The sequence below is a fragment of the Polypterus senegalus genome, chromosome 11, assembly GCF_016835505.1.
Source record: "Polypterus senegalus isolate Bchr_013 chromosome 11, ASM1683550v1, whole genome shotgun sequence".
NCBI lineage: Eukaryota > Metazoa > Chordata > Cladistia > Polypteriformes > Polypteridae > Polypterus > Polypterus senegalus.
The window spans coordinates 75,029,510-75,044,324 of record NC_053164.1 but is presented as its reverse complement, the minus strand read 5'-3'; the positions used below and the strand labels follow the sequence as shown (position 1 = coordinate 75,044,324).

The 14,815-nt window shown below is 40.0% G+C and overlaps 1 protein-coding gene across 1 annotated transcript in view; it reads right to left on the bottom strand.

The window, feature by feature from the left end:
• The window catches only part of ppp1r14bb (protein phosphatase 1, regulatory (inhibitor) subunit 14Bb), a 129,084-nt gene that overhangs the window by 19,284 nt on the left and 94,985 nt on the right, over positions 1-14,815 (bottom strand). Inside the window, exon 2 of the mRNA XM_039769059.1 lies at positions 524-607. Coding sequence (XP_039624993.1) covers positions 524-607 — 84 coding nt within the window. The remainder of the gene's footprint in view (positions 1-523; positions 608-14,815) is intronic.

Below are 14,815 nucleotides of genomic sequence, written 5' to 3'. Positions count from 1 at the left end.
TGGCAACGAATTGAAAAACCTTATGCCCAATGCCGGAGCCACTACAGCAGACGGCCCACCTTTAATATTACATGGTTGTATTGTATTTTACATTTGGAATATTGGTTAGTTAAAATAAGGAATGTAATAATTCAAATTAAAAGAATGCTGTATAATTGTAATTGTAGTCTTTACTGTAAAGCTGACATCTAAAACAACATACTAAAACTAAACAAGGAAATGGAGCAAAGCACAACTACAAAAGAGAAGCTGCATCGGAAATGTTGACGCTGTGTATCTTATTACTGCTTGTAATCCTTCACATAGACAGCATCAATAAAGGAAACCAAAGCTAAAAGAGGCAATCATCAGTTGCTTGTCAGAAATTTATTTTATTAGACTCAACAAACTTGTAGGTTTGGTTACCACTAGGCTACCCATCAACTATTTAAAAATGTAGAAATTACAGCAATCATCCCACACCCTTTTCCTTATGGAGTAAAAAGCCCATTAAGTTTTATTCTCTGCCATTTCCACCACTCACCTTCACTCTTGCTGCCCGGTCATTTTCACTTGGCAGGTCAAGTAGCTCATCCACATCAATTTCCAGTTCAGGAATGGCCTCTTCCTGTTAGGATTTAAAAAAAAAAAAAAAGACAATTGTTACGTAAATGTCACAATTCTGTTTTATTATCTTAAGTCTGTCTTTTTTCACTATGTAACTTATTTCTGTTACCCTTTTGTGCACTATTCATTGCTGAACATATAGGCGATTCATTTTTCATTTATTCAGTATTTTATTGTTTATTCCTTCTACTGTCTTTGAATGGTTGCTGCCGATAGTAGTGTAGCACCTGATGGTCTGTCCACTGACATATAAAACAAAAGATATAAAAACCAAAGATCTAAGATGGTTAAAAGAAAAAGACTACAGAGTAGAGGTTAAGTAAGGAAAATAAATAAGAGAAATAAACAGCTTTATTTTATTTTTTTGGACTTAATAGTTAGCCCTTCAAGGAAACACTGACTTAGTGGACAGAGCATTTGATACAGAAATATCTCTACAAGCTCCAACTTCTGTTGTTATTGGAATGCATTCTGTTATGCATTTTAACAGATGGCACACTACATATGTTAGCATTACTGCAGATATCCCAATACACATATATGTGAACGTTACAAAAAAAAAAAAAGGACCCTGTGTTCGGATTCAGCGGGTTTGAAAATGGATGGGTGGATGTATATATGCCTGGGTAAAAATATTGATTTTCTGATTAATCGTTATTTTTCGTTTAAAAAATTCAATATTGATTCTCAATGTCTCAACATCAATCTTGTGAATCTCTATCCTGCTCAATTACTATATGAAGATTTTTCTTTTCTTTGTTTTTGGCATCCGATCCACTAGATGGTACTAATGCACCTGTTAAGGCTTTCTATGGAAAAAGCACTTTATTATCTAATTGGGGCCTTCGAAACTTAAATGAGATGTGTGGACTTCCTGAGGATTCAAACAAGAACAATTGAATAAAAGCAAAGCCATATTTAAGCTGTGAAGCTCAGAAGTTAACCATTTGTTACAATACAACAAACTTGTGAAATAACTTATCCTGACATCACCAATAAACAAAATCTCAGTTGACATCCAAACGAGTAGACCCTAAACAGTGCCCACTGGAGGTGGCGGGTAGCTCAAACCTTCTGTTTAATTCACCTCGTACCCAAAAAACAACAGAATGTACAGCAATTTTTATCTGTAAAGATATGAGACCCTACACCGTTGTAGAAAATGAGGGCTTTCCACAAGTGATACAGGTTTTTGAACTACGGTATGCTATACCAACCAAAAAGCAAATGAGTAAAGTTATTGTTCCTTGGCTTTATGAAGATCTTAAGCAAAGCGTTGCCACGCCTCTCAGGTCAGCAGAGAGAGCAGCCCTAACTTGTGATAGCTGACCATCCAGGGCAGCAGATTCCTACGTGACAATCGAATGTCACTACATTACAAACAATGGGACATCTGTGGAGGATGTGCTGCAGAGAGCAGTATATACAGTATGCAGTGCTACTCAGATGACTGGTTGTTGTTCCAAAAACCTTTCTAGCATTTCCAAAGAACGTTTCATCGCATGACTGCATCAGTCACAAGTTTGTGCATTAGAAGGTCCATTAAAACATTGCTTCTCGATGCACCTCACCTGGCCAAGCAAGCGGCCAATTGTTGGAAATTTCAGAGCAGCCTGCGATACCAAGGTGAGCATGTGCACAAAGAAGCCGGTGAGGAGTATCTCCATAAGCTACACCGTACGGATCATATTAGTGGCAATCTCTGTCATGAGGACCGGTTCTTTTACTTCTCTGTTCCATTCATCCAACGCTACTGTCAACAAGTATTAGCTCCAGATCCTCATTTTATAACGCTTCCTTTTGTCTGAGGGGAAAGTGTAGACATAACTTTCGAAAACCGATTAACGTGACTGTTACACGTGAACAACTGAAGATACGTGTATGTTGTAGAATTACACAAAGACTCAAGTCTTCCCTCTGTATCTTTAAATTTCGACTAATTCAAGATTATTTTAAATGTCCAATACAGGAATAAATTTGGCTAACAGATTAGTTGAACGGTGTCTACATGGGGATTCATGACACATGAATAGGTTATTGAATAACATACTTATTATTTAAGAAGTAATACTTGATTATTTTATAATAATAATATTCACAAGACGATACAGATGTTTTACAAATCAGATGCCATTACATTGTATTAAAACAAGAAGCCCCCCATAATATGTGTGGACTCTGATGTGAAGATACATATGTTAGTTAAATTATGGTGAATTTTGAATGAGTGCAGTGCAGTGAAAAAGTTTTTTTTTTTTTTTAAAGAGCAATGATATTTTGTTCCACATCTTCCAAATACTAACATTAAATGTTCATTACTAATCAAGTGTTTCTTCTTAAATGTCATTCCATGCTTATGCATATGTTATGAAGTCACTATGTAGACACTCCTCAAATAAAGTGTTACTGAAATTTGTCACATTATATTCATGTTCTCTATGCATGGTTAAGTGATCTCTAAAAAAGCCAGCACTTCCAATATATCAGCGCACCCTAATTCAGTCAAGATAAAACCGATAATCAAATCGAATTGGGACATTGTGAATTGAAATCGAATCAGGACATCAGTGCCAATACCCAGTTCTACTTGTACTGATATATTGCAATAAAGAATGCTGCAATACTTCACTGTATAACTACCAACCCCACCTCCCCCGGATTAAAAATTCTTAATATATATATTCAGTCTGATTCATCCACATTCTGAGCTCACATATTTATCACAGGGCAAAAACTGGTAATGAAAACCTTCCATAGTCACAACCACAGAACCCCAAATTCAATTATATCACACCAATGTTTTAAAGCATGGGGGGCATTCAGAGGAAAACACGTGGAGAACATGCAAACTCCAAGCAGAAACATTCCATCCAAAAATGAAACTGGGTAAAAGATCTGTGAGGTGGCATTGCTACCCGTTATACCATGATGCCATTCAGTGTTAACCAAAAAAAAAAAAATATCCATGGTTCCATATTTTGAACCCACTTATTTAAGTACAGTCTCACAAAGTCCTGAAACTAATCTGAAAAACATTAGCTGCATGGCACAAACTATCATCTAATGGGATGCCAATCTGTCTCATGGCATACTGCAAACTGTTTCATTTAGAGTTGCTAGTTGTTTCCTGCATGGGATTGACAGGACACCCACATGGATATGAAGAGAATGTGGAGATGCATCAACAGTGATTCGAGCCCAGGATCCTTACAAGTAAGTAAACACCGAAACAGATCAGATTTACAGATGGGAGACTATGGTGTAATAGCTGGCATTACTGCCTGTCATTCCCAGCCACTGTGGAATTTCCATATTCTCCCAGGTGTCCATTTGAGTTTTGTTAAGCTATTCCTGTTACAGATTGCCTCTGACAGTGTTGGGTTCAGTTTTACTGATGATTTTAAATGTCAGGTTTAGGCACGTGTCAGTGTGCAAAATACCCTGTTGTAATTGGGGGTCCAGTTTGAGTCCCAGTGATGGCTGAAGCATAAATTTTAATCTGGTACTACGGAATACACAATAAATTAGCCACGAATATAGCTATCAGTTAGAATGCTATCAGTATTACGAATATCATGAAGCACTATCATTTTTTTCATCCATATGCACATGGGAGGTACAATTTGATCATGTAGATTAAGGTAATTACCGCATATACTCGTGGATAAGTTCTCCCATGGATAAGTCAGAATTTGATTTTACTGTATAATTTCTGGTATTTTATAATGTCGGTCATATAAGCCAAATGCAGAAAACTCACGCTGTTGGTACAAGGGATTATGATATTCTAACGCCCACCTGAGAGAGTAACCACGGAGCACACTGCCTTGTTTTCTATGTGGGTGTGGCAATGTGCTGTAACAGCGTGTGTTCCTAACCCCTCTCTCTCTCGCCCGCGCTCTCTATTCTGCCTACGTGACCACACGGAAATACCCAAACTATTCCGAAGCAATGTTCGCGTTGATTTGTGTTTTTTGTATCTCACACCCTCATACACCTTTATTGTAAGAGCATCCCTTATCTATGATGGAGCATTCGATCAGAAGAAAATATGAAGCTGGTTTTAAATTAAATGTCGTTGAAGTAGCGAAAGAAATTGGTAACTTCGCTGCTGCAACAAAATTCGATGTGTCTGAGAAACTGATGCGAGATCGGAGGAGTCAGGAAGATGTTAAAAAAATAAAAATTAAGTGTCGCATTTTTGAATGGGCGTATAAGTCGGGGTCTGATTTTATGATCGATTTTTCGGGTTTCAAGACCCGACTTATACGTGAGCATATACAGTATTTGCTGTGAAATAATTGCTGAAGTGCCATCCTGTGACTGACTAGTGCCAACCCTATTATATAAAATATACAGAAATAGGAATGCTATCAGTATCAATGTATCTGCAATCTCCATCTCTTTCTGCTGTTTCTATGTAACCATCTCAGGATAAAGAAGGTTTAGAAGATGGAGAGATGGATAATGGGACAAAAATGGATGGAGAATTTATTGAGCATCAAAGTTTCTCATCCACATTTACCCAACTGGCCTGCCGTTCAAACAGGTCATGGTAGTCAGTTATTAAGTAAATTGAAATTACTTAGAATAATGAGGGTCATTGAGTCCTCATGGGATTCAGCCAAAATTAAAGCTTGAGGCAATGTGACAGGCATCAACTGAACGCACTGTCAGGATTACTTACTTCTTGTTTCTAATTGTTTTCCTTCGTCATGCTACTCATTAAATGTTGAGCTACAACTCGTATTAAAACAGCACTGTGAGAAGGGAAAAGGCAGTTTAAAATTCCATTGTCATGCAACCCCTCTCTCTGGCTTACTGTCTGATCCAGATCAAATGGCCCCTGTGGCATAGAATTTCCAGCAGATGGTGCCACTTCACAACTTCAGCCACGGCATAAAAGAGCAAGGAAGACATCAAAAGTCAAGCCATCCGTCCAACCAACTGACATATGAAGCCAAGAGAAAATAAAAAATAAACTGATTAGCATGATTGCTTCAAAATTGCCTGGGTGGGACCGTTTTAGTTGTGCTTTCACAAGGGGATCCTATTTCATAAGATAGTCTGTACTATTGTAGTCCCTCATCAGACAAATCTAACCACTTATTTCATGATGGAGTGTTCATACCGGTGATGAAAGCACCCCGCCAGTTTAGTCAGGCGCAATTTGCTCTCATCTGAAAGCTGAAGCTGAAACCGGAGCCTTTGAGCAACTGGATGGTCTGATGTGTGTCTTCAGTCATTTCTGGATTCCATCAAGTTTAGAGGCGGGGGGCTGAGGTCTGAGCTCGCCTGACAAAAACCTCAGAGACAAGACAGCATGGCACTGGTGGTAAAAATGGAACGGAGACAAAACCACCACTAACTAAAGCAAACCATGGCTTAGTGAATTTGAACAGAAATGCTTGAGCCCTCAGCCAATCTATGCTTCTGTCACATGGTAACAATTGCACAAGTGTGACCTGCTTCAGTACAGTATTACTGGGACACCAGCTTTACCACAACTTCTATTGGGTGAAGTTGGCTTACAATCTGGCAAAACATGGAAAACTCAGTAATTGGTTTCACAAAGAGCTTATCTCATATGGAGAGCTGTTTCTGGACACAGAGGGGAGAATGCACAATCTTGTGCTTTTCTCAATGTCTCACAGGGCAAACTCAATCAAGCAGGCAAGAAAAATTAAATCATAACTTCATGAAAATTCAAAAACTGAATGGACACAAACAGCTGGAGACGTGGACAGAGGATGCACACCCTGCTCTGTTAAGCATTCGTGTGTATGCAGCTTCTTCTTGAACATGTTCATGTTGTGTTGTCTGGTGCAAGCACAGAGCCGAGCGCACACAAAAATCTAGAGGTGTATACGTATGTCTGCACAACACAACTGCTGATGAAATTTACATCACACAAAAAAATAACAGCTACAGTATGTGAACGTGCACACTATAAACAGGCTTTAAAAATGCTTAAATCCAGTTCAGGGTTTTGTGGACCTGGGCCTATACTGGCAGCACTGGGTGCAAGTCAGGAAGCAGCCCTGTAAAGGGCTCCGAGTCCACCACAGGGCCAATTTAACAATAGTTTTGTTATATTTAATTATGGAGTGACCTTCTACATGCAAAGAGTGCTTCACAAATATTCGAGTGAAAGAACAGAAGATGTACAGAATATGGAAAAACAAAGTCCAACAGACAGTACCTGATAGAAGCTAATCTACTCTCTCTCTCTCTATATATATATATATATATATATATATATATATATATATATATATATATATATATGAAATTCTAAGCGTAAAAGTGCAACGATTTTATGTGTTTTTATATTATGTTTTTTGATATGCTTTAAATTGGACTTATTTTAAAACCTACATATCGAACTTTAATGAGACGTTGTTAGATTTACAGATTCTTGTTCTGTTTTTAAATTATAAACTAAAGTATCAAGAAAGACATGGTTTTTAACCTCAAGAAAGTCGTGGTTTTTATTTTTCAAAGAGTAAACTTTCTTTCACGGGAACAATTTATTAAAAAAAAAAAATATTTTTTCATAACACCAATGTTTGTATTTAGGTGATTTAGTTAGCTGAAGGGGCAGCACGGTGGCGCAGTGGGTAGCACTGCTGTCTCGCACTTAGGAGACCTGGGTTCACTTCCTGGGTCCTCCCTGCATGGACTTTGCATGTTCTCCTTGTGTCTGCGTGGGTTTCCTCCCACAGTCCAAAGACATGCAGGTTAGGTGCATTGGCGATCCTAAATTGTGCTTGGTGTGTGTGTGTGCCCTGCGGTGGGCTGGCGCCCTGCCCGGGGTTTGTTTCCTGTCTTGCGCCCTGTGTTGGCTGGGATTGGCTCCAGCAGACCCCCGTGACCCTGTAGTTAGGATATACAGTGGAACCTCGGTTCACAACCATAATTCGTTCCAAAACTCTGGTCAAAAACCGATTTGGTGGTGAACCGAAGTAATTTCCCCCATAGGATTGTATGTAAATACAATTAATCCATTCCAGATCATACAAACTGTATGTAAATATATTTTTTTTAAGATTTTTAAGTACAAATATAGTTAATTATACCATAGAATGCACAGCGTAATAGTAAACAAAATGTAAAAACATTGAATAACACTGAGAAAAACCTTGAACAACAGAGAAACCTAACACTGCAAGAGTCTGGCATGTCTGTGTGCGTGTCTCTCTTGCGAGTGCGTGTGTGTGTGTCTCTCTCTCTCTGTCTCTCTTGCTGCACAGGGAATGCACAGGGAGAGACTGAACACGTGCGGAAATCATTGGCGTGCACAAACCGAAAGGGAAACTGGCTTGTTTGTATACTGAGTCTGTGGTCGTTAACAGATATAAAGTTTGGCAAACTTTTTGGTCGTAAACCGATTTGTACGTGTTCCGAGACATTCGTGAACTGAGGTTCCACTGTAGTGGGTTGGATAATGGATGAATGGATAGTTAGCTGAATGTCGACTTACGATGACCCACTGCATACCACTTTAGTTTTCACATGATGTTTCCTGTTATTTAAATAATTTATTTAATTTAATGGATCGTTTATTTAGTCTCTTATAAATACTCATACTTTGAGCTACATTATTTATATGAAAATGTGCTATATAAATAAATGTTGTTGTATTAAGTATTAAAAAACAATCAAAAAATAAAACTGGGTCGGGAAAAGAAAGCAAACAGGTAAAAATGACACAATGCTAGAAGACAATGGGCAAACAGAAGATACTTCAAGATACAGAGTTACATCATAAGGAAGAGAATGATCTAACAACTTTAGGGAGGTCAGTCCAACCCGCAACAGAATGGAAGGCTGTATCACTCATAATCCATCCATCATCCAACCCGCTGTATCCTAACACAGGGTCACGGGGGGTCTGCTGAAGCCAATCCATTCCAGCATAGGGCACAAGGCAGGAACAAACCCCGGGCAGGGCACCAGCCCCACCCCCTAAAACACACACACACACACACACCAAGCACACACTAGGGCCAATTTAGGATCGCCATTACACCTAACCTGCATGTCTTTGGATTGTGGGAGGAAACCCACGCAGACGCAGGGAGAACATGCAAACTCCATGCAGGGAGGACCTGGGAAGCGAACCCGGGTCTCTTAACTGTGAGGCAGCAGCGCTACCACTGTGCCACCGTGCCTCACATAATAACAATTATAATTAATAATCCTTTACATTTATATAGTGCTTTTCTCACTTCTCAAAAGTGCAAGTTGGGAGCCACTTCAACCAATACCAATGTGTAGAATCTACCTGGATGCTGCGACAGCAGACATTTTTACAGATACAGGAGTTAGTAAATCGGTGAAGCAGTGAGAGAGATTGCCAACTACATACAGGGATGATTAGGGGCCCACAATGACTAAGCCATGGAGGGCAATATAGCTTGAAGATCAGGGAACACCCTGCTCTTTACGAAGGATGCCCAGGGATCTTTCATGACCACAGGGTGTCACAACCTTGGTTTTATGTCTCAAAGGATGGTACCATTTTTACAGCACAGTGTTCCCATCACAGTACTGGGACATTGGGATCCACATTCAGGCCACAGGATAGATGCCCTCTTCTGGCCACACAAACACCCATTCCAGCAGCAGCCCAAGCTTTAGCTAGATGGTCTCCCAATCAAATACTAGCCAGGCCAGAACAAGCTTAGCTTCAGGTGGATGACCTCTTCTGAAGTGCATGTGGTATAAATTAGTCCAGGGCACAAGACTGCCAGCATCAGTGAACCAGAGCGGGTGGGCTGCAATGTAATCCACACAAAGCTTTAGAGCTTAGTAAAAGGATTTTATATTCAGTCCTAAAAGACTAAGGGAGGCAGTAAATAGTGGACTACAGTACCTGAAGATGAGAAAAAATGATGATAAGGGGCATACTGGAGATGTCAAAAGTAATTTAAAGAAATACATGGTTTAAAGAGATATTACAGAGATGGAAGAAACATTCCTTATGCAACACAGTATGTGCAACTTGAATAAGAAAAGCAAAAATAAAAAGTGACGCCACGGTGCCTCCCCACAAACTGTGTGATTACCAAGAGAGTTGGCAAAGCAAGTTTGTTTTTTAAACAGGGTCCAAGTGCCAATTAGCTAGAGTTCTGTTTTGCTACAGTTTAGGTTTAAAGAGTTGTGCTTCATCCAGCACTTAATTTCTTCAAGACAAGTTATAAGAAAGGAGATCTCTGTTCAACATTTACTTTTAACTGAGTATCATTCTGCATAACCCACCTCAAAGCTGTGAATAGTATGGCCAAGTCAAACTATGTACATAGATGCAGATAAAGTCAGAGCCTTAAGAAGCTCCTCGTGTGACTGGCACTGAGCTAGTAGTAGGACTTAAAGAACTGGTGGACAGTGCCACAGATACCCAGGAAGCTTTACTTTCTTTACAGTAAACCTGCTTAAAATGCTGTTTTGAGCTCTAGCATATTTAAAGCACAGACCAGAATTTGCTGCCATAACAATCAATAAAAATGTACAACAGGTTAACAACAATGCATACTGAGGAGAATGCACCACCGACCATCATCCCTTCCCCTTACAGAATCGTTGCCACACATCCTAACAAAGCAATGGCATTTACTTTAAAAGCCCACAGTGACCCATCTCAAGACGTACACAGCCTTTTCTCATTTACTACTATTGTCTTTTTTCTATTCTTTATTATGTAAAGCACTTTGAGCTACTGTTTGTATGAAAATGTGCTAAATAAATAAATGTTGTTGTTGTTGTTGTTGTTGTTGTGAATCACAAATCTGCATGACCCAAATCAGCATTAAGCTGTTGGCAGGTAGATACTGTAATTATTATACTGGGACACTATAGCATGGTCAGGAACAAGATATTTAGGACCAGCAGCCAAATGTGAGTAGAAACTGTGCATTGAGCATATCTACACAAATAAGAAGCTGATTGCCAGTATTACATTTTAAACCATTCTCAGACAAAATGAATGGTAATCTGCACCTCTGTCTCAAAGGAGTTTCATTCATGCTCTGTTTTGCTCCCAATTTTCTCATCTGTTTTATTCAATTGCGTCAGATCAATCTACCTGTTGGACAGACTGCAGTTTGTGTGACTCAAGGACTTTGTCCCTGATGTGGATGTGAGCAACACTGGAGCACCACAAAGAACAGTCCTGTCACCCTGTACACCGCAGATTATAAATATAACACCAAGTCATGTCAATAGCAGAAAGTCTCTGACGATTCTGCACTTATGGGTTATATTGACAAGGGGGTGGAGTATAGGAGTCAGTTGGAGAACTTTGTTTCTTGGTGCAGAAAGAACTGTCTGCAACTCAACATCAGCAAAGTCAAGGAAGTGGGCATTAACTTAGACCACGCCAAAGAGCCTCTGTGTCCGTTTACTAATCGAGGAGTGGATGCGGAGGTGGTACGTTGATACAAGTACTTGGGGGTCCATATCAATGCCAAGCTGGACTGGTGTCATAACACTGAGGATCTACCAGGAAAAAGAAAGGGCCGAGCAGACTATTTATTCTTGGGAGTCTGTGCTTCTTTAATGTGCCATCTTTTACATTTTCTACAACTCTGTGATGGCCAGTGTGATTTTTCTATGCTGTACTGTGCTGGGTTGGTAACATCTCTTGAAATGAGGCCCACCAAATCAAAAAGTTGTTTCAAAAGGCAGGTTTAATTAGGGGACGCATTCTCGATTTGCTGGAGATAGCGGCAGAGCACTGAACGGAGACAAAACTGAGTGCCCTTATGAGCAATGCTACACAGGAGCTCTCTTTGACACACTGAGGACTTTCTGACAGCAATTTATTCAGCAGAAGTGTCAATAACTGCTCCTGGGGCTCCATCATAGTTATGGCAATGCCCATGAATAATGCCTCAGTGCGACTGCCCTCCTATTAGCCAAGTCATAAAGTTTTTTTTTCTTTTTTGTAATTCGTGTGTGTGTTTGTGGGTAGTGGTTATCGTTAATTATAATAGTCCTTGAGCTTCTGTAAAAGCTACACTTTCCCTTGGGACAAATAAAAGTTTGTTTGATCATTCTGTATAACTCTCTATCATACAGTACGCGTCTGTCCATCCGTCCATCTATCTACCCAACTATTTCTTATAGAATGTGAGTAAAAACAATTCACTCTCCTGCCCTCAATTCAAAGACCAGCTACAAAAAGAATTAAAATTATAATTTTGAGGAAATACATCATCCTTCACCAAGCCAAATGCTCTCAATAAAACTCTGGTTTTGATATAAAAAATGAAAAAAACATTTTGGCTTAAATAAAAAGTGTTTCACATGTAGTTTTCATGCCATCCAAATGGTAGAAACACATGGCAGATTCAAACATCAGACACATGGGTTACCCACTACATACCTGTGACAGCAACCAAACAACTGGTCTAACAGTCCATTTAATTTATCTAGAAACTTGTGTTGCCCATAATGATGACCTCATGATGCAAGGTAGAAGCCTGTCCTGCCATGATCTATTTAGAGATAGACGCCAGTTCACCTAATAATTTGTATTTATGATGCAGTACTAGAGTGTTATACTGTGTTAGCCATTATGAATGTAGAGAAAAGCCAAGCAAAATTACACCATTTATTGGCTAACTAAAAAGATTACAATATGCAAGCTTTTGAGGCAACTCAGGCCCCTTCTTCAGGCAAGATACATCTTCCCTGAAGAAGGGGCCCGAGTTGCCTTGAAAACTTGCATATTGTAATCATTTTAGTTATTTATGATGCAAAAAAAGAAAAAAAAAAAAAAACAGAGGGAAAGCGTGCAACTGCACAGTTAGCTCCCTGTGCCGGACTTTGAACCCGACCCCGGTGGCTGTGAGGTAATGTAGGCATGGTGCAAACCTCTATGCTCCAGTGCTGCACAAATTAAGATATCCATCCATCCATTATCCAGCCTGCTATATCCTAACTACAGGGTCACGGGGGTCTGCCGGAGCCAATCCCAGCCAACACAGGGCGCAAGGCAGGAAACAAACCCCAGGCAGGGAGCCAGCCCACCGCAGACAAATTAAGATATCAGCAGACAAAATCAGACTTGTAGCCATTGAAAGTGCACTCTATGTATATCCGTCCTTCCATTTCTGCTTAATCCAAGTTTGTTGTTGTAGCCATACTAACGGCATACTTAAGTTTTAAGAACCCTTAAGAGGTATCTGGATGAGATATTGGGCCGATTTAATTATTTGCTAAACAAACAGGCTTGATGGACTGAATGGTCTTCTCTCGTTTGACACATTTGTTATGTTCTTATGTTGTAAGAAACAACAATTCATTATAGGAGTCATATTGGAGTTGCAATCACATAGCTCCAAAGCCTTGGTTTCAAATCCAGTCTGCATCCATTTGGGCCTTCTCTAGGTATTGTGGCTTATATGGGATCCCAATGGTGTGGGTATGTTTTATTTGCATTGGCTGCTCTAAATCTGCACAGTTTAAGTGCAAGAGTGCCATGCATTCTTCTTGAATTCTATCCAATAATAATTTGTTAACCGCTTCCCTTACTGCTCCTTCAATTCTTCGCAGTGATATCCCAACCATTAAAATCAGTCTAAAATAAGGTCTGACTGACAGATGAATTCTTGTGCTACTTGCACTTCTACAGGTCGAGGCGGAATGACCTCCTCTCACTTCTGTAAGCGTAATCTGCACAAGACTGCAATACTTTCCCTTGCATTTGGAGGTCCCGTTAAGGTGTGGCTATGTGTCTCTTAAACCCACAAACTGTTGTTCCACCTCTGCTGACCCCAAGAACATCACAGCTGCCTTCTCACATAACAGTTTGTCAAGTCTTCTTAGAAAAATGTATGGGGGCAAAGTCAGCTGCCATGGGCTCCTTTTACAGCGTCAGGCTCATGCAGCCAGGAAGCCCCTCCAAATGGGCATTGCGCAGCAGCAAGCGCACAAACACACAGTTGTTTGGACACCTGTTTAAAAATCCATCTGCCCAAGATGACAGCTGCTGTGGCCTCCCAGACTCTCCCTGCGCACACTGCTCCCCTTGATGAGCCTCTGCTAAGGATGAGCGGCCAGTCAGAAGACCCGACCACCACATTCGACAAATGGACAGGAGGCCTTTATTAATGCTAGGCTTTACAGGCCAAAAACAAAAAACACAGTTTAAAGGAAAATTCAAAACGGCGTCTGCAGACTAATTCACCTGCTCTCTGAAACGGGGCTACAATGTGGAAAAAGAAGACAGAGCCTCTCTGTTCACAGAAACTGAATGGAAGTGACTGGTGACAAACCTTTAGTTACTTCACTGATCCTGATTTTCCCTATATTAAGAAGTTCATCCCAGCCTACTTCCAGATGCACTTGTTTACTTAAATGAAAAAAATGTACTCCATCAAAGCACTCATCCATTTACTGAACCACCACTCTCAATCCCAGAAGTGCACTGCACAAACCACTCCTTGGCAAATATGCCAGTACACCCAGGGCACACTCATGCATTCAAATGCCCTTCCTCACACCAAGCTAATTTTCAGATGCCCACAATGCACTTCCATGACTTTTCCAGCTATTTTCAGTCGTGGCCATCTACACAGTCTTAGCAAGCCTTGAGCAGTTGCAGCATACGCCCTTGACAGCCACGCAGTGCAACACGACGCAGAATGATCAAAGGCTTGACGCCACAAATTTCAAGACAAGGCTTGCTAAATTGAAGCAAGTAGTGTGACATGGAGATAATTTGTGTTTCTTTGGTCTTTGTTTTTAAGATCTGCAATATCATCTTGATTGTTTTCTTGCTCTTTAGTAGGTGTTCTACGTATTTTAGGCCATAATTTCCAGGTGAGCTATCTAGCCGGTCTGCCACTTCAGCCTTTCATCATTCTGCACTGTTTGCTCTGGTATCCACTCCATTCATCATTAGAATACCATTAATGGAGAGTGCAACAAAAAAGGTGAACGAACTGGAAAATGACAAAAGACAGTCAAGACCTTAAAACTGTGGCAAATGTATAAACATTTCTAAATTATTTAGAAATGTGCATCTCACACTACAGCTCTTTTCTAAATGCAAAATAAGAAAATTACGAAAGACCAGTTAATCAACCTGAGGTAAAATAAACAACTGATTGTGACCTACAGGACTGGGATTGGAAACCACTGTCATATGGTCACTGGTTCCTATTGGATCAAAAAATGGTTCATTTCGACTGCTTTCTGC